At 34.9% G+C, this 25,998-nt stretch overlaps 3 protein-coding genes across 3 annotated transcripts in view; all 3 read left to right on the top strand.

Annotated features, from left to right (window-relative positions):
* Positions 1-1,661: 1,661 nt before the first annotated feature.
* On the top strand, positions 1,662-8,311 carry LOC105320920 (uncharacterized). Its single transcript, XM_011419058.4, has 9 exons — positions 1,662-1,825; positions 2,860-3,028; positions 3,844-4,045; positions 4,670-4,849; positions 5,210-5,813; positions 5,912-6,210; positions 6,326-6,722; positions 7,296-7,402; positions 7,854-8,311. Exons 1-9 carry the CDS (start codon positions 1,723-1,725, stop codon positions 8,049-8,051), a joined length of 2,259 nt encoding a protein of 752 aa, XP_011417360.3. The 5' UTR covers positions 1,662-1,722; the 3' UTR covers positions 8,052-8,311.
* Positions 8,312-10,047: 1,736 nt separating this feature from the next.
* Positions 10,048-16,779, top strand: LOC105320921 (sodium-coupled monocarboxylate transporter 1). Its single transcript, XM_034446851.2, has 16 exons — positions 10,048-10,429; positions 10,755-10,888; positions 12,118-12,183; positions 12,267-12,318; positions 12,720-12,787; positions 13,020-13,174; positions 13,301-13,441; positions 13,681-13,810; positions 13,929-14,017; positions 14,525-14,649; positions 14,750-14,820; positions 14,986-15,072; positions 15,168-15,394; positions 15,595-15,695; positions 15,943-16,052; positions 16,174-16,779. The coding sequence occupies exons 1-16, from the start codon at positions 10,219-10,221 to the stop codon at positions 16,345-16,347; spliced, it is 1,941 nt and encodes a 646-aa protein (XP_034302742.2). The 5' UTR covers positions 10,048-10,218; the 3' UTR covers positions 16,348-16,779.
* A 1,146-nt stretch (positions 16,780-17,925) lies between these two features.
* The window catches only part of LOC117681597 (sodium-coupled monocarboxylate transporter 1), a 9,528-nt gene continuing 1,455 nt past the window's right edge, over positions 17,926-25,998 (top strand). The window contains exons 1-11 of the mRNA XM_034446850.2: positions 17,926-18,686; positions 21,996-22,061; positions 22,172-22,223; positions 22,343-22,410; positions 22,911-23,065; positions 23,345-23,485; positions 23,665-23,794; positions 24,633-24,846; positions 25,207-25,277; positions 25,363-25,449; positions 25,629-25,879. Of these exons, the coding sequence (XP_034302741.2) occupies positions 18,294-18,686; positions 21,996-22,061; positions 22,172-22,223; positions 22,343-22,410; positions 22,911-23,065; positions 23,345-23,485; positions 23,665-23,794; positions 24,633-24,846; positions 25,207-25,277; positions 25,363-25,449; positions 25,629-25,879 (1,628 nt within the window). The 5' untranslated portion in view covers positions 17,926-18,293. The remainder of the gene's footprint in view (positions 18,687-21,995; positions 22,062-22,171; positions 22,224-22,342; positions 22,411-22,910; positions 23,066-23,344; positions 23,486-23,664; positions 23,795-24,632; positions 24,847-25,206; positions 25,278-25,362; positions 25,450-25,628; positions 25,880-25,998) is intronic.

Raw genomic sequence — 25,998 nt, 5'->3', positions numbered from 1 at the left:
ACTTGACACTCTCAACTTTTCAAACTTTTAACATTAAAAAACAATATTGAACTATATATTTATACATATTGTTCTTTTAGAAAATTATTATGAATTGAATATTTGTGCTAGTGTATCTTAATTTGTCGTTTGATTTTCGTTTTTAAAGAAAATCGTTTTCAGTAAAGATTAAATGAATATTCATCGGGCGATTTATACACGGCTTTTTGTAAGTGGAACAAGGAAAAACTAATCAATAAAAATCGTTTACTTATTTCATGAATTTATAATACATAATCAATACAAAAATTTTGACCTGTATAAGCAAAGCACGTGATGATCGAGAAAGGAAGTGAATTTTCAAAGTAATTAACCCTGATCAAGAATTCGCCCGAGATGTCGCCATTATGTGACCTTTTGTGCAAGGGTTGAATTCTTACACCTTAACAAATTAACATAAGTACTGACTGACAATCGGTGATGGATCCCTGTAAATCACATACCTTTTAGATTTAGCAAAAATATTCTCTGTTACTTACATGCCATAAAAAAGTTTTTACAAATATATGGTCTACCATATTCAAGTTATACACAAGCAACGCGTTGTCTAGCCGACGGTTTTAAATTGCTTTTTAAAAATAAAGTTCTGTTAACTCAATATATCACATATACTTGTTTCTGTAATAAACGTTTACCCTCTCAGTATATATTTTAACGTTTATTATTCTATTAGGTGTAAACTTCTATTTTAGAAACAACTGTCTGTGTCTCTAGTATAAAAAGTACCCATCATCTGAGAAAATTCTGTCATCTATATCCTGTTTGTACAGTACCACCATTCTAGTCTTTTTTACAACAGCAGTAGCTTCTGAATATCATCGTAGCGTATACTGATGTGATACTTTATAATATTTCATAAGAATATGTTTATAAAAGAATCCATGCAGAGGTAAATATCACTGGTATTATATACAAGTAAATCGATACCTCGATCTGAATATACCTTATCTGGAAAAAGCAATTTGAAATTGCTCTATTTTCAATGCTATAACACCTTTTTATATACTTAACGTAAGTAAAAAAGATGACATTTAATTAATTAATTCTTTTTCAAACACCTATATATGTTACAAATTCGATTAGTATGTTAATTATATTGAAATTAAGAAAAAGAAACCTTGATTTTCATATTAGTCATTCACTGATTTTAAAATCGGAATTCGAAACAAATGTCGGAAGCAAGAGTCAAATGCATTGATTAATAGATGTACTACTTCTATATATATTTTGTTTCTTGCTGAATTATAGAGATGGCGCGGTTAAAAGTTGCTTTTTTTTTCTTCAGCAAGTCCGTAAATACAAAATTATACAATTCTTACTCTAGTTATACCGGTGTTCAGTTTTTGTCATTTTTCGAAGCTTTAGCGTGCGACTATCAATGTAGTTATGATCAACGATGAATGTAATTAAGACATTTGTTAGGCATATTAATGACATGCACTCGTCGGAGATGCCAGTAAACCATTAGAAACATGCTGCCAATTAAGCTTTTCAATGATTCTAATTAACATATATAGTACGTCGTTCGCCTGTTAAGAAACTTCTCTTCGACTCGTCCCCTTGCGGAGGCCCCTTTTCGTGAGCATTTGTAGATGAATTAATCGCGAGTCAAAAAAACACGATACTTAACAGAATAGCAAGACCCCGGATGCGCATTTGTTTATTTTGCGTGGAACATTTGCCATGGAGGGACATATATTCGTGGCGATTTTTGTCCTATTTTGTGGGGAGTTCCAGTTATCTGTATCACAGGAAGTACAACTTCTTGGACCAGCTAATTTAGAGAGTAAGTCTAATTTTCAGTGATATCTTCCCCCCCCCCGGATTTTTTTTTGATTTTTCTTACATGAAAACATAGACCTATGTGTGATTTATATTATTGCATATAGTGAAATCACGCATTGTGAAACTTGGATAGAAGTTTTAAGAATTTATATTTGTACACGCATTAGCTCTTTATTGCCCTTGTCAAATGCCAAATTGTAAGAAAGTATAATTAATTCTGACGGGGTTTTTTTTAAACATAGGCGAGATAATTAAGTTTTCATATCAAATATTGGCAATTATTCTGAATTTATATTTGTTTTCATTTGAAAAATCAATCGATGAATGTTTTGTTTGTATCTCAATAAATGTTTAAGTCTTTGATGACAAACGATTTGGAATTTTTTGAGAAAAAAAATCAAGATTTCTTTGCCAAATTCTCATTCCAACTTCCCCCGTTTTAATAGTATGCAAATTTTATGTCACGACAAATTACCAAACATTATCTAGCCGATGTCCAACCACAAATCTTGAGAGATTACATCACTTCTGTCACCAATGAACGCGTTTTAATTCAGGTGTTTATTTGCTAACTATTCTTTAGGAGACAAACAAAATTTTGCATGGATAAATCGTTACATCCTAAGTTCTAAAGAACTTTTAAAAATTCGAGTAAAGGCCATTTAATATGTACATGTTGAAATGCACGCAAACGATGCCATTGGTACTTTAGCATTATCACTGCCGCCGTCCAAAATAATTTGAGCATATATTTATACATGTATCTAATTAGCCAAATCAGTAAAGATTAACAGTTGCATACATAAATCAATAGAAAAAAATTGATTCTTTCAAAGTCACATAAAAATCAAAAGTAAAGGAAAAAAAGAGAAGATTTTATTTTGATATAGTCTGCGTGGTGATGTAAAAAAAAAAATATCTGTATGAAAATTAGTTATTTTGCCAATGGCCAAGTGTTGCTTGCCTAAAAACAACATAAATCATGATAGGGCCTTAGTAAACATGGACATTAATTCAATTTTGTCTGGTTTGCAGCTTTGAACAGGGAGGTTCGGAGACATCTTCTGTCAACCATTACTAGAGAGTTGTCGACCGTGAAGCAGATGATAGATTCCATGCAGCCAAAGATGGCCGACTGTCAGAATAAGACACACGCGCTGATGGGGGACTGTATCCACTGTGTCAACGACTTGTGTCAGAACAGGTTAAAATAAATACCTCCTATGTATAGACTCACGCCCCCATCATAATATCAGTATGCAAGATGAATGATATGGGAAGGGGGGGGGGGTAGTTTTGCGATTTTCCTTAACATCTTCTTAATCTGTAAGATATTAAGATTTCTTTTGAAATTAGGAAATGAATCCAAACTGTAAACCCGGGTTGGTATATAGAAAATTAATTTCTTACCAGAAATAAATACAATCACATTTATGTATTACATGTACTTTGTATAGAACTGTTAGTCGATGACAGGCTAGTACTAGCCGATATCGTAAAAAAAAAAAAGAAACATGTGAAGTTCACTTTACGTGTCAATAGTACTTAGTTTACTAATCGCTCATAAATATTTGAATAGCAATTGAAAAAGTGTTAAGTGCTAAATACTTGTTGAAGGAATTTAAAGTGCTAAACACTTATAATGTTCAAGGAATTTAACCGTGTTCATGATAAAAAAGAAATCGTGCATGTCTGCATGAATATGCAAAATCTAATTACAAAGCCAATCCGTGACAGTACAAACCGGTTCTCGTGACCACTGAGTCAGTAAAATCATACATACATATAAAAACATAACTACTACCAAATGAACTGTCCAAATAATTACAGTCATCGACTCATTATCATTTCTATCAGTACAAGTCTTTCTGTTTGCAGCTCAGTACATCACCCGACTTTTAATAAGACTTATTAATTGTAATGAAATATCACGCAACTTAACAAGGATAACAAAAACATTAATATTGATAGTAGTAATGCGATAAGTATTGACTGAACGGTCGATGATTTGGATTTTAGGATCCGGAAGTGTCGAGGAAGCGCCAAAGTTGTACTTCCCGCCTCAGGGGGCGTTTCGGTCTCCAATCACCAGAACGAGGCTGGCGAATCCACCGTCACCATCTGCAGCATCCTCCAAGACAACTCCAGGTCCTGTCAGACGATCATGAACCCCGATGGCATCATGGTGTCCTCCATTTCTAATATGGGGAACACCTTGCAGGTATAAACAAGAACACTCTTGCAAAGCATTCCAACCTTCCTAATTCGTAAAATATATCATTTTTGCTGACGGAACTCTATATCGAACACTGAAGAATTCCATAATTACGAGAAAAACAGAGCAATATTTCTGACGGTTATATTCATCACAGAACATTTTTTGATAGGTTTGGACCAACTTGGCTATAGATTTTATTTTTTAAAATGTGTACTATGAGTAGGTATAATGGTATTCAAAGGACAAAAACTGCTTTTATTCACAACTTCGCAGAAGAAGTTTTACCGATTTCATCTGTTTGATATGCATATTTTTCTCAACAAAATAAAGAACTAAAAACAATAGAAACGATGATGAAACAAAACCACAAAACAGTATATCTTTACGCGTCCAAGAAAAGTGTAGCATTTAATTGAAGCAGAAACGCCTTTTCCCAGCAGAACAAATGACAATTAAAATTTATCACCTGTATTTCTGGAGAAGGTGCAGAAACCCCCAACTTTAAATAAAAAAACCCCACTTCGCTTAATTTCGTATAAACAATTACATATTAATGCGTAGTTTAATTAAACGGGAAAAGGAGATTATGAAATACTTAATTCATCTAGTTCTTGTTTTCTTATGTAGGTCCATCTGCACGGAGCTGTGAATGACCTTGGAGGAAATGTGGGAACATTCATCAACGGGATGCAGACGTTCATTGGGGGGTTCAGTCCCTCTAGCTCCTCCCTCAACGCCTCAGAGTGGCAGGCCCTCCAACGGGCCGGGGAACAGTACGGACAAATAGCGATGGAAATAGGACAACAGGTAACGTCTCTTCTCGATTGATGCTTCCAGAAAAAAATACATGTCCTTACAAAAGACATTTACTTCTCTGTTAAAAAAACTTCATGTTTTTTTTATGGTACATAGATGTATAATGTGCATGCGCAATTTTTTGTTTCCTGAATCCGGTAAACTTACAATAAAATACAACAAAAATCTTATAATTTCTTATCCTTTATGCTGCAACGCCATCAATAAGAGTTTATAAATTCACAATTCCTGCTTACAGTACTGTATATTGTATTTATTTACCGACCCTTTGTTTCAGATGGCACAAGAGTTTACAAATTCACAATTCCTGCTTACAGTACTGTATATTACATTACCGACCCTTTGTTTCAGATGGAACAGATGGGCAGGAACATGGAGCACTCAATGAACAACTTTGCTCATCAGATGAACCATGGAATGAACCAGATGGCCGTCGGAATGACTGACATGTTCAACAATATGGCCAACAGCTTTGGACAATGGCAAGTTCCCAACCAACCAATCAACGTGCCTAGTGTTGTCAACATCCAATCTCAGGTCCCTAGCAACACACAGAGTGTCGTCAACATCAACTCAAACGTGGGAGGATTTGAGGCCCCCGTTGTTCAGAACCCCATGAATTTCCAGTCATTTGACATGCAGATGCCCGCATTTCCATCCGTCGTCAACGTAAATTCTCAGATTCATACACAGAATAACATTCCAGTTTCTCAAAACATGTACCACAATTCCCCGCCGGCTTCCGCTTCCAGCGTCGTCAGGGTGAACAACAAAGTGGTTCATCAGACCAACAGCAATGTTCCACATGTGGTAAACATCAACACCCACATCAAGAACAAAAACGGCAAAACGAAACGTAAACATAACGTTAACGTCAACATGGGGAACTCTTTCGGCGCCTTTGACGGAAACGCGTTCGCAGCAAGCATCAACAACCACATCGCCAATGTCTTCAGTACGTCAAGTCAATTAGTTTTTATGAGTTCTGTTGGCTTCCTTTTTATAACAGATTGAATAAATGGAATCCAACAATGTTTTCTTTACACTTTTCAGGCAATATTTTCGGGAGAAAAAAGCGGGCAGTGACCACCACCACCACAACAACGGCGGCTCCAGGTTTGAGCCGATTCCGGGTATCCAGCAGACGATCACGAAGAAGGAAATCCAAATCCAGTCGAAAAGGCACTACAACTACCACAACTGCCGTACCAATGAGCTCCACTTCCATGGCTATCGCGGCACCAAGCACCACTCCAGCCCCCATCATCAAAACCAAGGCGGATCAGATCGTGTCTCAACTGGAGCAAAGCTTTGCTGACCGGTTCACGCAGCCAAGCAAGGAAACACCCAAGGTATCCCCACATTCTGTCATGATTACTTCATTTAAAGCCAAGCTTCACTTTCTATCAGGTGGATAAAAATCGTTGAGAGAATTGAGGATCTTGTTTATCTCTTTGTTTTGCATAGGAAACCACAGTTTTCATTGAACCACCGAAGACATCCGAACTATCGTTTGATCCCGAGGTCATTACGCAGAAAATTGGAACCACTGAAAGAATTGCCAACTCGCATGACGACTCCCCCGCCCTGCAGGCGTTACTGGGGGTGATACTACCAGACGATGCTTACGGTTTTCCCATCGAGGTCCCCACAACCACCACCGAGAGTCCGATCACACCCCTCAGTCTGGGTATAAAGGACCTTTTCAAGTCCATTACTGTACCCCCCAGCGTCCAGAGCGCCGCGGATGTTGCTGACTGCGGGACCATTGTGATTGACCCAGACACCTGTGTCAAGTATAAGTCACAGTGTGCCACATGTGCCCAGTATATCGACCAAAACAAGGGGGACATTCTCAAAAGAGGTAAAAAATTATAACTTTTTTTTTCAGTGATGAAAAATTTAGATTTTATCCTCGTAGATTCTCATCTTTTTTTCAACCAAATCATTATTGAACTATTCTCGCAAACGATAAACTACTTAAAAATATACTGTAGTTTTGAAAAAAGACCTGAATAACTTTTTCACTAATTCTAATTATAAAACAAAACCATATTGTGACAAATCATATGTTTAGAACGTACGCTTCATAACACAAGGACAGTTCAACCGTGCTCCGTGTAAAAGTCATTGGGTCGAGTTTGAGTGATTGCCAATTACACAGATGACAAAATCACTATCTTATTCTAATCAAATTTAATGCGTATAACAAATTCATATGACAATTAGTATCATATCGTGTCGCTTAATTATTGCTGCCAAAATGATATTTCATTCTCCATTGTCAAAAAGCGCACACTCTTGTATAATTAAGCAGGGTGGAGTAAATGTACAAGCGAATATGCAATATTACCTTAGTAAAAATGTTGGTATGGTTTGCAATAGATGTGTACGATTTTTAATTTTCAATAAATGTTGGTTTTTTTTGTTTGAACAGTGTGTGGTGACAAAATAGTGAAAAATGGAAACAAACTCACAGAAAAACTGGATAAACTGAATGAAGTGTACAATCAGGTGATCGCCTCGTCAAATCTCCTCACAAAGGTGAGAGGCGTAACGTTTTCCATGTTTCTTTTTATGTTTTTAAAGAAGATGATTCTCTTCACTTCAGTCGTTGAATTACATTGTGTTAACTATTATTTGTCTCTGTCTGACTTCGGACAGCTAATTCAAACAAGGAAAGTCGTAATTAACCGACTTTTAAAAAAATGTCAATTTTAAACCAACCTTATTTTCTTCGGAATTTTTTTCCATTGCAATATAGCTAAAGGATACAAGTTATTACGGTTGTTGTTTAATTTTTTGAGGAAAAAAATCAAATATATGCATCAAAGGTAATAGTAAAAATTCAATTACAACGAATTCGGTGTCTTATTTAACTTGTGCGATCGGGTTCGAAATAATAAACATTCTCTATCGAGGGGATACACTGTTTTGCAGTGCATGTATTATATTAGCATTTTCTAATCACGTTTTCTTGGGCTTTATTTTGTAGGTTGAATTTCAGGAGTCCAAGATCGACTCTACCACCCTGTCCGTTACCGGAGTACAGATCACAGCTTTAATAAGAGGCGAACCTCTCCGCTTCTCCGCAAAAGCACCTTTGTTCGTGTTCGATATGGCGAAAACTGCCAAAACGTTATCTAAGCAGATTTGGCAATACTGGTCCCCAAGCACAAGTAAAAACCCATAGAATACGCCAAGACAGCAAGGGAGCATGCGCAGACTGTATGTGTGTGACGATGTACGGAGAGGAGATTGGTAGTCGCTTTGTGTAGCACAGAGACGCTTGTCTTCATAGAATGCGCGGGTCTTGGGACTATTTATTTATCAAGTATTATAAATGTACAGCAAGAAGAAAGAAACGTTGAATGTGAAAGAAAGGTTTTGTTATTGTTTTCATGTTTATTTATTTCATATGTTGAAACTACTTGTAATAAAAAGAATACCTTACCTTAACTCTTATTATTTTATCAACGAAAGCAATCGGGTAATTCGTGTCATGTACAAAAATTGATACATGATACATTTACTGTACATGAATTCAATTTGTCCAGGGAGCAAAGCAGCTTAAGAACTAACTTTCAATCAAAACTACCAACGCCAACAATTGTTTGTTATTAAATTAATAGCCAATATCTTTAATTCTAATTCAAACATTTCTTTTGGGAAATCAAAATTGGAGTGCTGAAATATTTTGGCTGATGTATTTCAATTTGCTATTGCCAGCGGGGTATAATACGTATCTTAAAACACACTCTAAAAATACAAGAATTGAAATAAACAGTGTGGATAATATCTTTTTTATTTTTCAGTAAAGAGTCTGGGACTGAACCATTGGGACCTCCACATGTTAGCATACCCCCACCCCCCCACCCCCCCCACCCCCACCCCCCCCAAAAAAAAATAATAAAAAAAAAATACCAAAAAAAGAAAAAAAAAACAACAATAAACAAAAACCGATACGGCTGAAATTAAAATTTCATTTTTAAAAATATTTTCTATCCAGATCATTCTTTAAAATGCAGATATATGTTAAAAGAAAATAAAAACTGTATGGTTCTCATAATCGGAAACCAATAACACAGTTCAAGGGACACTACCACTGCTGTTCTGATCATTTCTATTGACAGTGTTTATCGTAAGCTTTTTTGGCATTATCATTATGACTGATAGACAGTTGCGTCACATTTAAGTAGCAGAGCGATATTCTCCATGAATCCCCGATAAAACAACTTAAACAATAGCAGAATGGTACCGGAAATGACTGATCAGAAATTTTTCAATTGGACTTTTAAAAAGTGGAACAAACTTCAATTAATTTCATGTTGTCTTGTTGGTATTCCTGGTTATCACATATATATATATATATATATATATATATATATATATATATATATATATATATATATATATATATATATATATATATATATATATATATTATACCATAGAATTAGTTACAACATGACCAATCGATGTATCAGTTTCAAATACCCAATGTACTTTTTCCAAGTAAAGTACTACTACAAAGAACAAATTATCATGAGTCTCATACATAATTTCAAATTATAGAAGCGTTCTAAATATACACAATATTGTAACCATTTGATTTCCATCTCCCAAATACATATATTTACATTTTACTGTGTTTTTCCATTAAATTCTGTGATCTTCAAATGCCTCTAAATGCAACAAGTAGTCAAAGGTCAAATTGACGAGTTTTATTATGACGTCACAAACGTTGAACGCTGAAAACTGCAACGTCACAAGCGAAAATTAAAGTTCACGCTTGTGGCTGTTACTGTGGCTCTTCCATTAATATTAACTTACCCTTAGGATAAGATAGGAATTTTAAGGTATAAATCACATTTGCAGACAAGCAAGAAGTTAAAAAAAATGTAAATATAAGCATTAAATCATGATTTTTTGAAGTATACACTCTCATAACTGCAGCGTTGTGTGCATACAAATTTTCATAACGCGCTGACGCGCGTTACTCAATTTGTATGCACACACCGCTGCAGTTATGAGAGTGTATACTTCAAAAAATCATGATTCAATGCTATAGTAAGGTTCCTTTGAATGCCATCGTTATCTTCGAACATGTTGTATACATGTATGTATCGACAACAGAAGGTAGATGTAGATAACGCATGTACTCAGTGAGTCCTATAATCGCCATGGTAATACTTTTAAAAAATATTCCTTATCATCTACCTTTCCTGCTCGACGGAGGCCATTCTGACCTGCCATTTATTTGATGAGCGTTGTTGCCAACACGTTGCCAAGACAGCAAAATTGATGGTGAAGTAACAGTTTCCCGAATAATTCAAACAGAACTAAGGAATTAACCAAACATGGCGTCCACGTTTTCAGTTCTGGATTATTGCTTGTTTGTCGCCGTACTTTTGGTATCTGCAGTAGTAGGACTTTATTATTTTCTAAAAGAGAAGTTTGGGAAAAAAGAGATGACGTCAGACGACCTGCTGATGGGAGGGCGGGAAATGAGTGTGTTTCCGGTTGCCATGTCTCTTGTTGCTAGCTATATGTCTGCGATTACTGTTTTAGGTAAGGTATACGACATCAATTCGATCAAATGAAAAAACTTAACAGGGCTGGATGTTGTGGCCATTTTTAGTCTATAATGATATCCTTTAGAGCTTTGAATAAAGACATAGGAAAATATTTTAAATTTTGAAACAAAAATATGTTGTTTTTTTCTTTACTAAATGGAGGCCAAAAATATCAAATTCAAAATCTTATAGTAGATTTGATGGGTAGTTTGTTGATCATCCATCCTTCTTAAAAACCACATCAATAAAATGCATGAAAAAAGAAACTTATGGATGAACCTTCCACGAGAGTCTCACCATCATCTACTTGGCGTTTTCAGGTGTTCCCACAGAGATGTACGTGTATGGTACAGAATACTATCTGGTGGGATTTTCTGGGTTACTTACCTATCCTGCCACCTGTTTTGTTTTCCTTCCATTTTTTCACGGCTTAGGACTAACTAGTGCCTATCAAGTAAGCCTTAAGAAGATTACAGTTCTTTGCAAGTACCATCAAAACAACTGTTCAATCAATGTTGCCTAAGTAACATTTCAAGATAATGATTTGCCCATCACTGTTTTTTTTTAATTTAAAGAAGATGGGGGAATAAGATGGCGCCAATGCCCATTCGGTTAAGTAGTGAAATACAATTTTGAATTTATTTTTCCCCAATTAAATCTATTCAAATATATTATAATACAACTTTGCAAAAGCAAAATTTCTACCTATAGTCAGTTTTTAATATATTTAACAAAAAATAAGAAAAAAACCTATTGTCGGAAATTTTGGTGGTATCGAACCCGTAACATAAAAACCCTATATATATATAAGCTTATGCCAGGTAATCTAACCACTGAGCCATTTCAAACACAACAAAGTGGACTTTTTAAATATAATGTGTGACTAAGGCCACGAAGTACCGGACTTGTATTAATTTTTCAAAACGTTCAATTGTTGGGATACAAAATGATATTTTTTTAGTATAGTGGGTCATCTCTCCACGTTTTTGTTGATTGAAATCGGTTTGTTTTCCAATAGACCTTAATTAGACTGTGAAAAAATATGGAGCACAGACCCACTCTATAAAAGAAAATGCCTTGAACTTCTAAAAAATGACAGTATTTGCAGGTTTTGATACGTATACGCCTGTTTGAGTCAACATCTCTCCACGTTTTTGTTGATTGAAATCGGTTTGTTTTCCAATAGACCTTAATTAGACTGTGAAAAAAATATGGAGCACAGACCCATTCTATAAAAGAAAATGCCTTGAACTTCTAAAAAATGACAGTATTTGCAGGTTTTGATACGTATACGCCTGTTTGAGTCAACATATTCCAAGCATTGAACATACCTTTAGGTTAAAAATCAATGATTCGTTAAATATATATTGTTTTAAATGATTTAAAAAAACCCCATCAGATTTATTGATACTTTAATTTTTCAGTAGCCTGTCCGACCGCGTATGGGCATTTTACACGCCTTATCCACCCATCTTCTTTGACAATAAACTTTGTTCTTAAAATTTCCTTTTGTAGAACACATAATCTGCCTTAACTTCCTTTGATTTTACTTTTATATGAGTAGTTAAGATCTGTCATTTTCATTTTTTGTCTTCGTTATCATGGCAACGAATGTGCAAATATTCAACAGACTGCAAATCATTTTCACTCTTTCAATCATGCCACACTCTTAAAACATTTCAGTATCTTGAGCTCCGGTTTAACCGATGGACAAGGTGCCTAGCTTCCTTCGTCTTTGTCATTGAAATGGTGAGTACAACAAGGCCTTGCTCAAAAGACATTTTCTAAAGTCCTCTTACAAATAAGAATTCAGCCTTTTTTTTCTTTTACAGATATTGTACATGGCTGTAGTTTTATATGCACCTGCTCTTGCCCTAAACCAAGGTTAGAAAAAAAATTATACATTCGAAAGTGTTAATGCGCATGCGCCATTACTGCGGGATAGATATATTAAAAGAGTTTATTGGTATTGAAAGTTTTATCCCTATCAAAGCATCGACTATGTACTTCATCTCCTTTTGATTGGTAGAAAATAATTATATATAAATAATTCCCATAATATATTACTATAGTACAGATCTGAATTGACATGTGTAAAGGTCTCACATACGTGTATGTTCAACAAAATAATAAGAGGGTACATTGCAATATAAAATCATTGTCGTCGTAATTGTCATCCTTGTCATCATTATAACTTAAAAATCTAAAATGAAAAGCAGAGAGTTTTAGTTCAAACAATTTGAATTGTATAATACTGATTTCTTCTCTTGTTCTGCTTTCCCCAGTGACCGGGCTGTCCCTGTGGGGGTCCATTGTCAGTGTGGGGGTAGTGGTGACCTTCTATACCTCACTGGTAAGCCTCCACTGTTCATAAACTAGTATTCGACGTTTTCCTTTAAAAAAACATTTTGCAATACCATTTTTATGTATTTGGTAGAATCGATTATTATTATCGTTAATATGTTAAATTATAAGTGTACTTTTTGTGAAAAACACAAAATAACCATAAAAAGACATACAGATGCGTGAATTAACAACTAAATAAAACGTGATCCTTAAAAATGAAGCACACCGTATGTTTGCAGGGTGGACTACGGGCCGTGTTGTGGACAGACACGTTTCAGACGTTCGTTGTTGTAGGGGGCCTCATTGGTATCATCGTGATGGGCTGTAACAGACTGGGAGGGATGGGAGAGGTGTGGCGGATCTCACAGGAGGGGCAAAGAATTCAGTTCTTTGAGTAGGACATAACTTTCAAACACCTTTGAAAAAAAATTTTAAACTGAATTTTTGATACGTCACTTAAATGATAATTTAATTTACAAATTTTGGATTTTAATATAATTAAATGATTGTATAATTTCAGTTTTGACTTCAGTCCTTTTAAGCGGTGCACATTTTGGGGGCTGATTGTTGGAAGTTTCATTGGTCAGCTGACTATTTATGGATCTAGTCAGACCATGTTACAGCGTTACATGAGCATAAGTAGTGTCCGCAAATCACAAATGTACGTAACTTCCAGTTTCCGTCGCTCTTTCGCAAAGTCCCAACTCTCAACCTTTTTAACTTTGAGGACCAGTGAAACTTTCTAATATTTTTTAAACAATGATGCAAATATCAGAATAATTTTCAGTTTTGTTCTATTTTTACTAGATAAAAAGAGAAATTGAATTGTAATCTTGATATTGAATATCAATATAGTTTACTAGTTTTCATAAACAATACATACAATTATTTCTTTTTCAGTGCCCTCTTTGTAAGCTTGCCCACAACAATACTACTTATAACATTAGTGTGTATCGCTGGCCTCGTTATATACGCCACTTACCACGCATGTGATCCCTTAATAGACGGAAAAATCATTTCTAGAGACCAGGTATAGAATTCACCCTAAAAAAAAATTTTGTCGCTTAAAAATATAAAAAAAACAAACAAAAACAAAACGAAAAAACAAAGCCAAAATCCCTCTGAACACAATTTGATTCTTTCTCCAGCTGTTGCCATACTACGTCATGGAGGCCCTCGGGGAAATCCCAGGTGTTCCCGGAATCTTCGTAGCCTGTATATTCAGTGCCTCCCTAAGGTAAATCATCATTGAAAAGTTTTAAAATGCGCTAATAAATTTTATTCATAGGTAAGCTGAACTGTTTGATTAAAATACTGTTGATTATAGTTTAGCTAAAAAGTTTGATTACAAATATTGTTAATTATGGTTTCAAAACAGGTACATCTTATCCGCCCTGTATTATAAAGGATATAAATTTAATACACTATATTGAAGATAAGCGAAGCAGATGCCTCAGGTCTCGGCAAAACAGTTTGAATAAAAAATTGTTGATTCTGGTTTTAGCTTAACATTTTGAGTACATGTAACAAAATTGTTGTTTATGATTTTTGCTATTCATATAGTTGTTTGTAGGTTTTTTTCTATTGTTGCTTATGGTTTCTGCTTTGTTTGTCGTGGGTATCAGCTCTAATATTTGTTTTGTTTACTGGCATTTTTTTTTTATGATTTGCGCTATTGTTGTTTGTTGATTTCGACTTCTGTTGTTGATAACTAATGATACAGTTGTAAATGGTTTCTCCTCAGTTCTATTTCTTCCTGTTTGAATGCTGTCTCCATCACCGTCCTAGAGGACCTAGTTAAGCCCGCCATGGAATACTTCGACAAGACCATGACCACCAAAACAGAGGCAAGGTTGGCCAAACTGCTAGGTGGGGCTCTCATGCTGAATACAGCAAAATGATATAGAACTACAAGTTTCTTCACGCTATTTGTAAACTACATGGTTATTTTCTATGTTAACTATTACAGGAATTTTTAGTGGAGGGCTGGTGATCGCTTTTGCATTCCTCTGTACGATTCTTGGATCAACTGTCTTGCAGGTACCATAAAGCTTTAAAAGAAAAGTTTTGATCAATGATATATGGGATTTCAAACCTCCATTGATTTTAAATTTGATATGGCATAACGTTTGCTAATTGTAAAGTTACATTTTTGAAGAAAACTTTCACTAATTAGCAAGCAACATTAATTTACTTTATCTATAGATAATGATCAGCGTTTTTGGACTGGCGGGAGGACCATTACTTGGTGTTATTGTGATGGGAATGTTCTTTCCCTGTGTTAACGGAGCTGTGAGTTGCTTTAAAAATACCTTCAGATTAAAATCAAACTTAGTTTTACGTTTAGGTAAAAGAAATCTAAGACTATATAATCTATTTGACAACAGGGTGCCCTGGCTGGTTTGGTTATCAGTACTGGGGTGATGTTCTGGATTGTGATTGGTTCATTTGTGTATGACGTCCCCATGCCCGTACTTCCGTTTTCGACAGACGGTTGTGCAGGTGATGAGAGAACAGTCTCCTACGTTTACAATGCATTCACCACACACATAATGGATCTCAGTCACGTGGTCGAAATCCCAGTCACATCAACGCTTGCACCATGGATAGAATGGTAACTACAGAAGTCATCAACTGATTTCTTCAAGTTACGTATTCTTGTCGACAAAATCTAGGGTTTCAAATATAATAGTGGTGTCCCGTATTTGCAATGAATAAATCTTAATCAAAGTAAATATTCAGTCTTTTTTTTAGCTCTAAGTGTCTAATAGTACACAGTATAATTGATTTGCCTGTATTTGTTGTGGTCGTCAGGTCCGGCTTCAAGCAGATCTACAGTATCTCGTTCCTGTGGTATCCCACGGTGGCACTCTGTGTAGCCCTGGTGGTCGGGATCCTCGTCAGCTGTCTCACTGGTCAGTTACCGTTAATGATGATGTTAAAAACAATCAATCATATTTATAAAGAACTTTTTAATGACAATGTTATGCCTCATTTGTGGGAAAAAAATATGTTTGCATACATATGTATATCTTCTTGTGTATCAAGCAAACCAGCATAGCATGTAAAAAATATTCTCTTGGTTGCGTACATTATAAATAATTTGATTTTGACGATTAATCAAAACTTATTTGATGAACAATTTCTTTAACAACGTCATAGGTTGGACGAAAAAGCCGACAAGCCCAAGATTTGTGTATCCAACTGCAGCCAAATTTTGTTGCTGTCTTCCTTACAAAGCAAGGCGAGGGTGTGACCGACTTTTCGCATATGTAAGTACACAAGCAAGAGAAGAAAAACGCCCTTTTTGCTACTATAGAGTCACAACTTTTTTGCTACTTAAGACAGTTTTGGCTTCGAACATTCAAGTAACTTTTTTTTCTGTATCGTTAGAATGTTTTGGCCGCGGGGGGAGAGGAGCTGTTGACAGACGACGATGAGGAAGAAGAAATCCACTCCTCAAACTCCATGAAAAAATGTTCCCGGGAAACAGCCAAACTTCTTCCTTCGGACAAAAATCGAATGGACAGCTTCGAAGCAGAATTGGACGATAACACAGCTGTGTAAAGCAAGGTGTTTCCTCAACAAAAGTCTGACGCCACAAACCACAAAATGCAGTGCTTGAAGCTGCAATTATTTTTATATTGTTTTAACGTATGCAAGGACATTGAACATTTTTTTTGTATTTTGTTTTTGTATAATCACTGACCTGTTATCTATGACCTGCGTTTAATTCAATTGATTTGAGTCCTAGATTGTCCCCTAATTAGTAGCCCGTGGGAGAAGAATGAGGGATGGGGGATAACAGATGTGGCCATTTTGCCAGAATAATAGATCTTCCTCAAAACTACATCTAATTTTGATAGTCTTTATTTACGACATGTTGAAGCACAAATTTAATGAAATGTTTCAATGAAGTGTCATCAACCATCTGAAATAAATTTTATCTCTGGCAGTGATGATTTTTAATAATACATGTAATAAAGATTTTTACAATTATCTAGAATTTTTTTGCTGCTATCAGTACACAAAATATATTTGACAAATCAACTTAACTTCAAACAGGACGTTATTGAAAAGATGACCATCTCGGAGGACCCTGCTTAAATAAAGGACAATAATGACTGCAATTTTATTTTCTTAACTCCTGACAAAAAACATATGTTCAAGGTGATTGCAAGTACATTTAATTAGCACTCTCTGCGAAAAGCATAAGGCGGATACATTAAGGTCAAGGTGAGAAAAAGTCGGACAAGGACTTTTACTCAAAGGTCAGTTATGACCTTTATCTCTGACTTGCAAACTTTGTTCAAGGTCGCCACACACACTTAACCGAAAGGTACCATGAACGAAATTTGGCAAAAGGGGGGATATATATGCCTCAGACAAGGAAAATACTTATATTTCTGTTATGATCTTAACGTTTGACAAACAAACTCCCTAATTTTTCACCAAAAGCATTCTGTGGGTTAAGTATAGGTCAGAATCGGTAAAGTGGAAACTCAGAAAATGTGCTCCGGAAAAATGATTTCGGACGGTCGTCCGAACGGACTGACAACAATAGTGCTCTGTAAAAATGGATTAATTATAATATATTCTTCAAGCGAGGGCTATCTATTATACATGTATCTATGAGTGAAATTGTACTTTGATATTGACTCTTATCAAATGCTTTTAAAGAATTCGGTGCATAATCTTGACCATATAAAATATATATAATATACGAATATCAGATAAACTAATTTGTTTTATACATGTATATAGGGATAAGATAAACAAAAATGAATGTCAAATATGATAAATATATACGGAAATAAGTACATTCAAGACTGTTTGATGAACTAAGTGACCACGATAAGGCCAGTCCGGTCCACGAAGGTCAGTCTTCTACTCTTGAAATCAACAAAGGGTCAGTTGTCCCTCAACGCTGGAATTTATCATCGACGATAAGAAATAAATGCTAACGCTTGTATTGAGATAAAATTTAAATAATGAAACACGATTCAAACATACCATTTTACCTCTGTCATTGGATATAACACTCTAAAGTACATTATATTTGGCCTCTTTTTTTTTTAAATAAATATCTTTGTATGCTATAATTTACTTTAAAGTTGGTTATCAATAATTTTTATCACAAAAATATACTAAAATTAGCGAAAATGAAAAGTACATGTACGATTGAATACATCAAGGTAATACAAACGATCGAGGTTTATCATTTCTGCGCTTAAACGCGCTCGCAGATAAACACACGTTAAACCCAGAGGCACTACGAATGGAGAACGGTATGTGTGTCGGACTAATACAGCGATAAAATATCAGCTGAAGCTAATATCAACAAGTCTAATCGGGTCTATGTGTTTTCACTGGAAGCAGCTGCACCGATGAGAGAGACACGCTCATTTCTATTGTCATTCCTATTCATTTCTGTCGCGATATTTTAAAGAGCGGCATAAATATATTGTTGCACTGGAATTACTGGACAACTTTCTTTGCTTTTCTTGCGGAAGATGGTCGTGGAAACGTGTCAGAGGGTTTGTGAGTTGTGTCCCGGGGAGAAGATCGGCTCCTTTGTGGCTGTTGACTATGTCTTGTTCGCACTAGTTTTAGTTGTTTCTGCCCTTATTGGGGTTTTCTACATGATCAAAGAGTACAGGGCGGCAAAACAAATGACGTCAGACGATGTGCTCATGGGAGGCAGGGACATCGGCATCTTTCCCATTGCAATGTCCCTGATGGCCAGCTTCATGGGTGCCATTACAGTGCTGGGCACCCCCACAGAAATGTACAACAACAACACCAGCTACTGGCTCGCTGGAATGGCAATGCTGATCACAGTGCCATTGACAAATCACATTTTTCTTCCATTCTTTCACGATTTGTCTTTAACGTCTGCTTATGAGGTAAGTCAATGACAACTAGCATTTGTACACACGTGGATTCTGTTTTAAAAGAGGATTTAATATTTATTCTAGCATTTTGAAATTTCCATACACTTCGTCGAAACTATAAGAATTTTGGTGAAGAAGTACATTTATTTTTAACTCTCCAATATCCCCCAAACCTAAAGAGAAAAAGGTTTGCATATAGTAAAAATTCATCCTTCGTTGGATTGCAAAACAATAAAATATACCTGTCCTTACATTTTGGAAAAGTTTGATCAACCTTTTTCAGTGATTAAGTTAGTACAGAAATGAAGTACATTGATAACTTCACACTAAACAAAGATTTATTGAAAGTAATTACCACAGTACTTTGCAGGGCAAAATGCACTGATCATCAAAATTGGCTCGTTTAACCAATTTACTTAAACAAAAAGTAAAGTTAAGAAACGTCAGAATCAAATCGCATTCAAAGGTGATAAGGAAATGAATAGCAATATGTAACAGTAATCTTTCTATGACCAAGAGTTATTGAGTGGAGGAAGTGGAATGCAAATAACTCATAATACCTATTCATTACCTTTCCCTGCAACTGTCGGTTTACAGGTTTACATATCGATGCAACAAGTTCTAAACATTAATCTGCAAAGATGATCTTCACCATTTCTTTATCATGTAGTATTTAAATAAAGCAATATCTTTTCCAATAAAAGAAGTATTTGCATGGTCTAATGAGGACCCTATCTTAGACATCCCATACGTGCAAGTCTCCACCCAAATATGCTAGTTAATAAACCTCAAGAGTTAGCTGGTCATCTTTATCATTGCCATGCAATATCGCCGTCTATTGTTTAATATCAGTTTCCACGATCTCATTCAAGCGATGATTAGGTTAGTAAGATAGATTGTCTCAAGTGACGATGGTGCTAAATTGAAATTTCATTACCCTCCATTGTTTGATATGATGTCAACAAGATAAGATAAAGGGAATACCAAAATATTTGATCAGATAGTATACGCTCCTGAATCAGTCTTACTTTCAGAGCAAAGAAATGTGAAAGAAATACTAACTTAATCCCTTCATTTTTAAGCGGCATACGAAATTTTCACGTAAACTTCATTTGTTTTTTTTTTTTTTTTAGTTTTTTCAAAGCAATGGATGTGGCGATTAAATTTACATTTGTATTAGGCTTTTCATTCATTCACAAATATGTTGATACCTTAAGATAAGTTAAGAGTTTTTTTAGACAAACGACGAAAGAAAATTAGCTGTTTTATATTGATTGCGTTTTTTGAAGCTGAAACTACTGTAAAAATTACCCACGTTTACCCATTTAGAGAGAGATTGTGGCTATATAGTGAGTAGAGTCATTCTCTTTGGTTTTGTACACAAGTAAAAAGATATTAAAGCTTAAAATACGGCTTAAAAAGATTAAAATATACAAATTTTGTGGGAGGAGCTTGCCTATTTTACTTTTTAAATGTACAGGTCGCGTGGAAAATATGTTAAGTTACTAATCAGTTGCTTATTAAAATGTAATAGGGAATGGGTCCATATCTTGCATATTTGCTAGCACCTACACGAACACAGACAAAACCCACAACACCAACCGTTTGTACATAGGATACCCAGTGGTTTGTTTATCTATCAGTAACATTATAGTGACATGACACGGTGGATTTGACTTATGCGTTATAGGTTCGAGTCCAATATATGTAAATAGTAAAATGGCGGACAGACCGATCCTACGACGGCTAGGAGGTCGTGGCCGAGACTCTATAATTGGTGTCCCAACATTATGTCCAGATAAAATGACCGCTTTATCAAATAAGGCCGTATCAAAAGTCAAAGGACGGTAGTTAGGTCAGCAGGTGAAATCTACGTCACGTGATTAACATCGGGCAAATATTTGTCCAGTTTCGATCTGAAAAAAGAATATAGAACCACTTTAACAAGACCTTGGACTTTCGGTAGGATGTAACTATCTTTCTCTTGCGTCATAACAAGTTTAAAAATGACGCTGGTTTCAAGTGAAATATACACAGATTGCGTAGTCTTTGCTCAAAAGCCAGACAAATCTGGTTGTTTTCAAAGAGCCATGGATGAATGTTCAGCTAAGAAATAGACATACATACGTCATATTGCTGTTTGACACAACTACCCAAACTCCAAGCTCCTGTTAAAATGATTCTAAATCACTGAAAATATACCGAGTGCTTTCTCTTTTGTTATCAACGTACGTTGACGTACGTAAAGCAAAATCGTGTACATCAGTGGTCACTTCCCCAATAAATGTATTACATTAATTTGCTCATTTTGAATCATTGTTTTCTTTAAATTGTTTTAAAGCATACATATAAATATCTCAAATCTTCAAAATTTTGAATGCATTTACAACATTAATGCGGCTTATTTACCAAGGTTCTTATAATTAGTCAAATTAGAAACAGCCTAATCTTAATACTTTTAGATTGAAAATTGAATCGCAAGTTAAATCTCTAAAACTCGTTTGAGATACATACAGGGCTTAAGTAGGCTGTGCCTCCTAGCTAATCCCATTCAATATACATGTATTCTACTGAATAAAATATTGTTTAAATTAAATACATTTTGTTTCCAAAACTGATTGGTTTATTTATTCAATGTATAAAATGAATTTATTTTTTTCTGTTTGCATATAATCAGTTAAAACATTTATAGACGTATTGCCTGCTGTTTAGTCCTTTTTTAAAAATGCAGTCATATATTCTTGATGATACACGAACTTAAATTGTTTTGTTTAATGGTATAATAAGTAACGGTTTGTTTAATGGGATAATTAATTACGTTTTGTTAAATGGGATAATTAATAACGTTTTTTTAAATGGGATAATTAATAAGGTTTTGTTAAATGGGATAATTAATAAGGTTTTGTTAAAAGGGATAATTAAGTAACGTTTTGTTAAACTTTAACGGGATACTTAAGTTACGTTTTGTTTAATTGGATAATTAAGTTACATTTTATTTAATGAGATAATTGTTTAATAAAATAATTAAGTTCAATGGGATAACTAAGTATCGTTTTGTATGATGGGATAATTAAGTAACGTTTTGTTAAAGGGGATACTTAAGTTACGTTTTGTTTAATGGGATAATAAATTAACGTTTTGTTTAATTGGATAATTAAGTTAAGTTTTGTTTAATGATATAATTGTTTGATGGAATTATTGTGTAACGTTTTGTTAAATGGGATAATTTAGTTACGTTCTGTTTAATGAGATAATTCAGTATCTTTATTGTTAATGGGATAATTAAGTTATGTTTTATATCATTTTATTTCTTCATTTCAGTATTTACAAAACAGATTTAGTAAGACAGTACGGATATTTGCATCTGTGATATTCACCTTAAACATGGTAGGTGGAATTTTTATATCATGGAGTTATTAAGCCTTATATGAACACTAATAGAATGAGTAATTTTATCTGTGATTTATCTGAATATCATAATCATACTATTTTTTCAGCTGTTATATATGGGCGTGGTTTTGTATGCCCCCTCTCTGGCTCTAAACCAAGGTACCATTACGATTCTACTTTTTGCTCAAACTTTTCTTCAATCTTCGCAAATCGGTGATTTTTTTCTTTAATATAGTTTTTTTTTATCAAATAAGAATTCTAATATTCTAACATTTCAGTGACCGGACTAAACTTGGAACTATGTATCACTTTAATTGGTCTCGTTTGTACATTTTATACAGCACTGGTAAGTACATCTATTATATATTTTGCTATGATATTATATGATAGGGTAAAAATAGTATGTAACAAAAGTTAACATTTTTTGTTCATAGTCTAGCAAAATATAGTTGATTTTGCGTACCTCAAATTTCGATGTATCAAATACACCGTTGCGATACGTCGGTCAAATGGTTTTGAACCATTTTAACAAGAGCTTGGACTTTGAGTAATTGTGTTAAACAGCAAGGTGACGAAGGCCTGTCTATTTCATTGTCAGCCACTCAGCCATGGCTCTCTGAAATCAACAAGATTTGTCTGGCTTTTGAGCTAAGACGACGCAATCGGTGCATATTTCGTTCGAAACCTCGTTATTTTTAACTTGTTTTGACGCAAGAATTAGATAGCTACGTCCTACTGAAAGTCCAAGGTCTTGTTAAAATGGTTCTAGTTAACTTCAATATCTCGAACCTTTGGAAATCTCGAAGTTTCATGAGTTCATATGCAGATGAACATCTATTTGAACAGGGGGGTCTCCGAGCGGTGGTATGGACGGACACGTTCCAGACTTTTGTCGTGATAGCCGGTCTGATAGCCATCATTGCACAGGGGTCGGTAGACTTGGGCGGATTCGGGAACATTTGGGACATCGCAAATAAAGGAGGCCGCATCTTCTTTTTAGAGTAAGTGAAATTTTTAGAATTTACATTCAGATACATTGACGCCCAGATGCCTTAAATTGGGATTGAGTATTGTAAAATTTTCAAGTTTAGAAGGAGACTTCTATCTAATGGATATTCTAAAATTTATATAATTTGAATTTTATTTGTTATATGTCAGAAACACTGAGGAAGAATTTTATTTAGTACACAGATGGACGATAAACTGAACAATTCTCCCAAACATTATTCATAAAGACATTTAAATAACATGTATCATTAACTCAAAAAATTTATTTGTAGCTGGAGCGGAGATCCTACAACGAGGCATTCTGTTTGGTCCCTTGTGATTGGTTCAGTTTTTGGTCAGCTGACAATTTACGCAGCCAATCAGACTATGATTCAAAGATACCTTGCAATCAAAGAAATTAAAAACTCCCAAAGGTAAATGTACACAATCTAAATTTTGGATAATAAATTTCGAAGACAAAAAAAATAAAATTTAAATACTAATGAGAGTAATATATCTTGAGTCATTCACATACAATATTTATTTCGTTTTGATATTTCCCCTTTTTTAAGTTGCGCAAATTTGTTCAATAGGTATATTTACGTTTTCATAGGGCGTTGTACCTGAGCTTGCCCCTGACCGTTGTTTTGTCCACTGTGGTCTGTCTGGTGGGTCTCGTAATCTACGCCACTTATCACGAATGTGACCCATTCCTGCTGGGGCAGGTACACGCCAGAGATCAAGTGAGTGTAAATTAATTTAGATATTATAAATACCAAATACGTTGTAATTTTCATTTCACATACTATACATAGAGATATTTTTCTTTAAAATATTCACAGTTTACTTCAATGATCTAAACTATGAAATTTGCTTTTAACCGTTTTTTTTACCGTCTTCCTTGTTACCGTGTACCTTGGAAGACGATATAAAGAGTTGAAATGATTAACAGTCTTCGGGTTTCGCACTTCCTCTTCTTTGTGATTGGTAGAAAATACATGATGTGAAAATTGTCATTTATTTCACAGGTTGAAGTACTGTTGGGCGTAAGGGGGATAATTTTCTGATTTTTTTTTTTTACGTACGATTTAACAAATTTCGTAGATTTCAAATCTTAAAAAAAGAGAAAACGAAAAAACAATAAAACTACATGTAGCTATAAATGGAATTCAGGTTTAAATTTTTCAGTACACCCAGTTGAACGGAATATTCTATTATATCTATTGAATTTTTTGTTCCTTTACTTTTGTATATTATAATTATTTATGCAAACAAAAGAATGTGAACATTTGATACGGTATGGCTAATATCAGTAAAGAAGTTTGCATATTAAATACGGTAAAACTAATATCAGTGAAACAAGTTGCTGAATGCAGTGTTAAGGTGATATGATAATATTACATCGTCACTACATGTGGTACGGATTTCTCAAATTTAGACAGGCACATAAAAAAAAGTTCCATTGACCATGGAATGTAGAAGAAGGCGACATTTTGTTTTCTTTGATAACTTATTGCTGTTTAAGGTTTGCTCTAAAGACGGTAAGCTTTTTTATAAAGCTAAACTTGTTTATATATGTAGTTACTGCCCTTCATGGTGATGGACAGGCTGACATTTTTACCGGGATTGCCGGGACTGTTTGTGGCGTGCCTGTTCAGTGCATCTCTTAGTTCCATTTCCTCTGGGCTAAACGCCCTCGCCATCGTCATTTTGGAGGACATATTGAAATTATACTGGGAAAGGTTTGGCTCTACCCCGTCAGCAACATGGCAAACCAGAATAGCTAAGATGTTAGGCAAGTACACATGCAGTCAGTAAAATGATTAATTCTAAAGTCGTGCATAATCATGTCAAGGGATTAGCGAAGCAAATACACAAATGTATATGTAACAGTACTGTAATGAATTAAGAATTTGTGTTCCGCCATTGCAGCTTAAACTTCGAGTTTACTGGATGGCGCATATTTAACAGTTAAAATATGGACTTTATATGGCAACTTTTGTGACTCATAAAATGTAAAAGCAGTCATGTAAAAGCAGTCAATAACATATTTTTTGACCGATCAAAGGTTAAAAAGTTCTAAATAGTTTATATAGGTAATCATATAGAAAGTTAAAGTATTGTTTTCTTATGAGTCTTGATTTGGACATTTTAGGATTTGTTGCTGGAGGTTTGGTCATAGGTATCGCCTTCATAGCACAGTACCTTGGGCAAACTGTTTTACAGGTGAGTCCCGGAATCTCCGAATGTTCTTTGGATTTCCATTTTGTACTTTTTTTCTTTTCTTTTTTTTACACTATTGTTGTTTCAGATTATGTTGAGTATATTTGGAATGGTGGGAGGACCTTTGCTTGGTCTATTCATATCAGGAATATTTTTTCCATTTATCAATGCTCCAGTAAGTATACAAAAATATATATTCTTTGGTTTACCCATTGCTCCAAACACAATGCGAAAACAGATTTATTTCAGAATCAATCGTAATATTTTTAAAGGACTCTCTATATAGATGTAACTAAATGTCAAAGCTTGAATGTCACATACTTTGATTACCTCGATCCCTTTGACATTATATAGGGGGCGCTGTGTGGACTGATATTCAGTGCGGTCCTGACGTTTTGGGTCGGGATCGGCGGAACAGTTCTCCTTCCGGTCCCTACAGTTACAGGTGTTAGCACCGCTAAGTGTGACATGTTCCCAAAGAACTGTAATGGCACTTTGGTTAATGCCACAGACTTGAACTACACGTCCACGGCCATGATGAACTCGATATCTACCACAGCTTTAACAACAACAATGGACACTCCAGCCTCACCGGAAGACTTTCTGTTAGACTTTAAAACTCCTCAATTTTATTTTTTTTTCTCTCCATATTTTCTAACAGATTTATTATGATATTAAAGGAGGTATATGGGGCACATACATGTACTTTATTTCAAAATACGCA

Source organism: Magallana gigas, chromosome 2 (assembly GCF_963853765.1).
Source record: "Magallana gigas chromosome 2, xbMagGiga1.1, whole genome shotgun sequence".
Taxonomy (NCBI): Eukaryota; Metazoa; Mollusca; class Bivalvia; order Ostreida; family Ostreidae; genus Magallana; species Magallana gigas.
This window is presented reverse-complemented; position numbering and strand designations above follow the sequence as displayed.

Bases quoted from the DNA above. Each gene is read 5' to 3' on its own strand.
- LOC105320920 (XM_011419058.4), top strand. From the start codon at position 1,723: ATGGAGGGACATATATTCGTGGCGATTTTTGTCCTATTTTGTGGGGAG. The intron at 3,029-3,843 runs GTTAAAATAAAT...TTTGGATTTTAG, and splicing joins AACGACTTGTGTCAGAACAG to GATCCGGAAGTGTCGAGGAA. The intron at 4,850-5,209 runs GTAACGTCTCTT...CCTTTGTTTCAG, and splicing joins CGATGGAAATAGGACAACAG to ATGGAACAGATGGGCAGGAA.
- LOC105320921 (XM_034446851.2), top strand. From the start codon at position 10,219: ATGGCGTCCACGTTTTCAGTTCTGGATTATTGCTTGTTTGTCGCCGTA. The intron at 13,175-13,300 runs GTAGGACATAAC...GTATAATTTCAG, and splicing joins CAAAGAATTCAGTTCTTTGA to TTTTGACTTCAGTCCTTTTA. The intron at 13,811-13,928 runs GTATAGAATTCA...TTCTTTCTCCAG, and splicing joins AAATCATTTCTAGAGACCAG to CTGTTGCCATACTACGTCAT.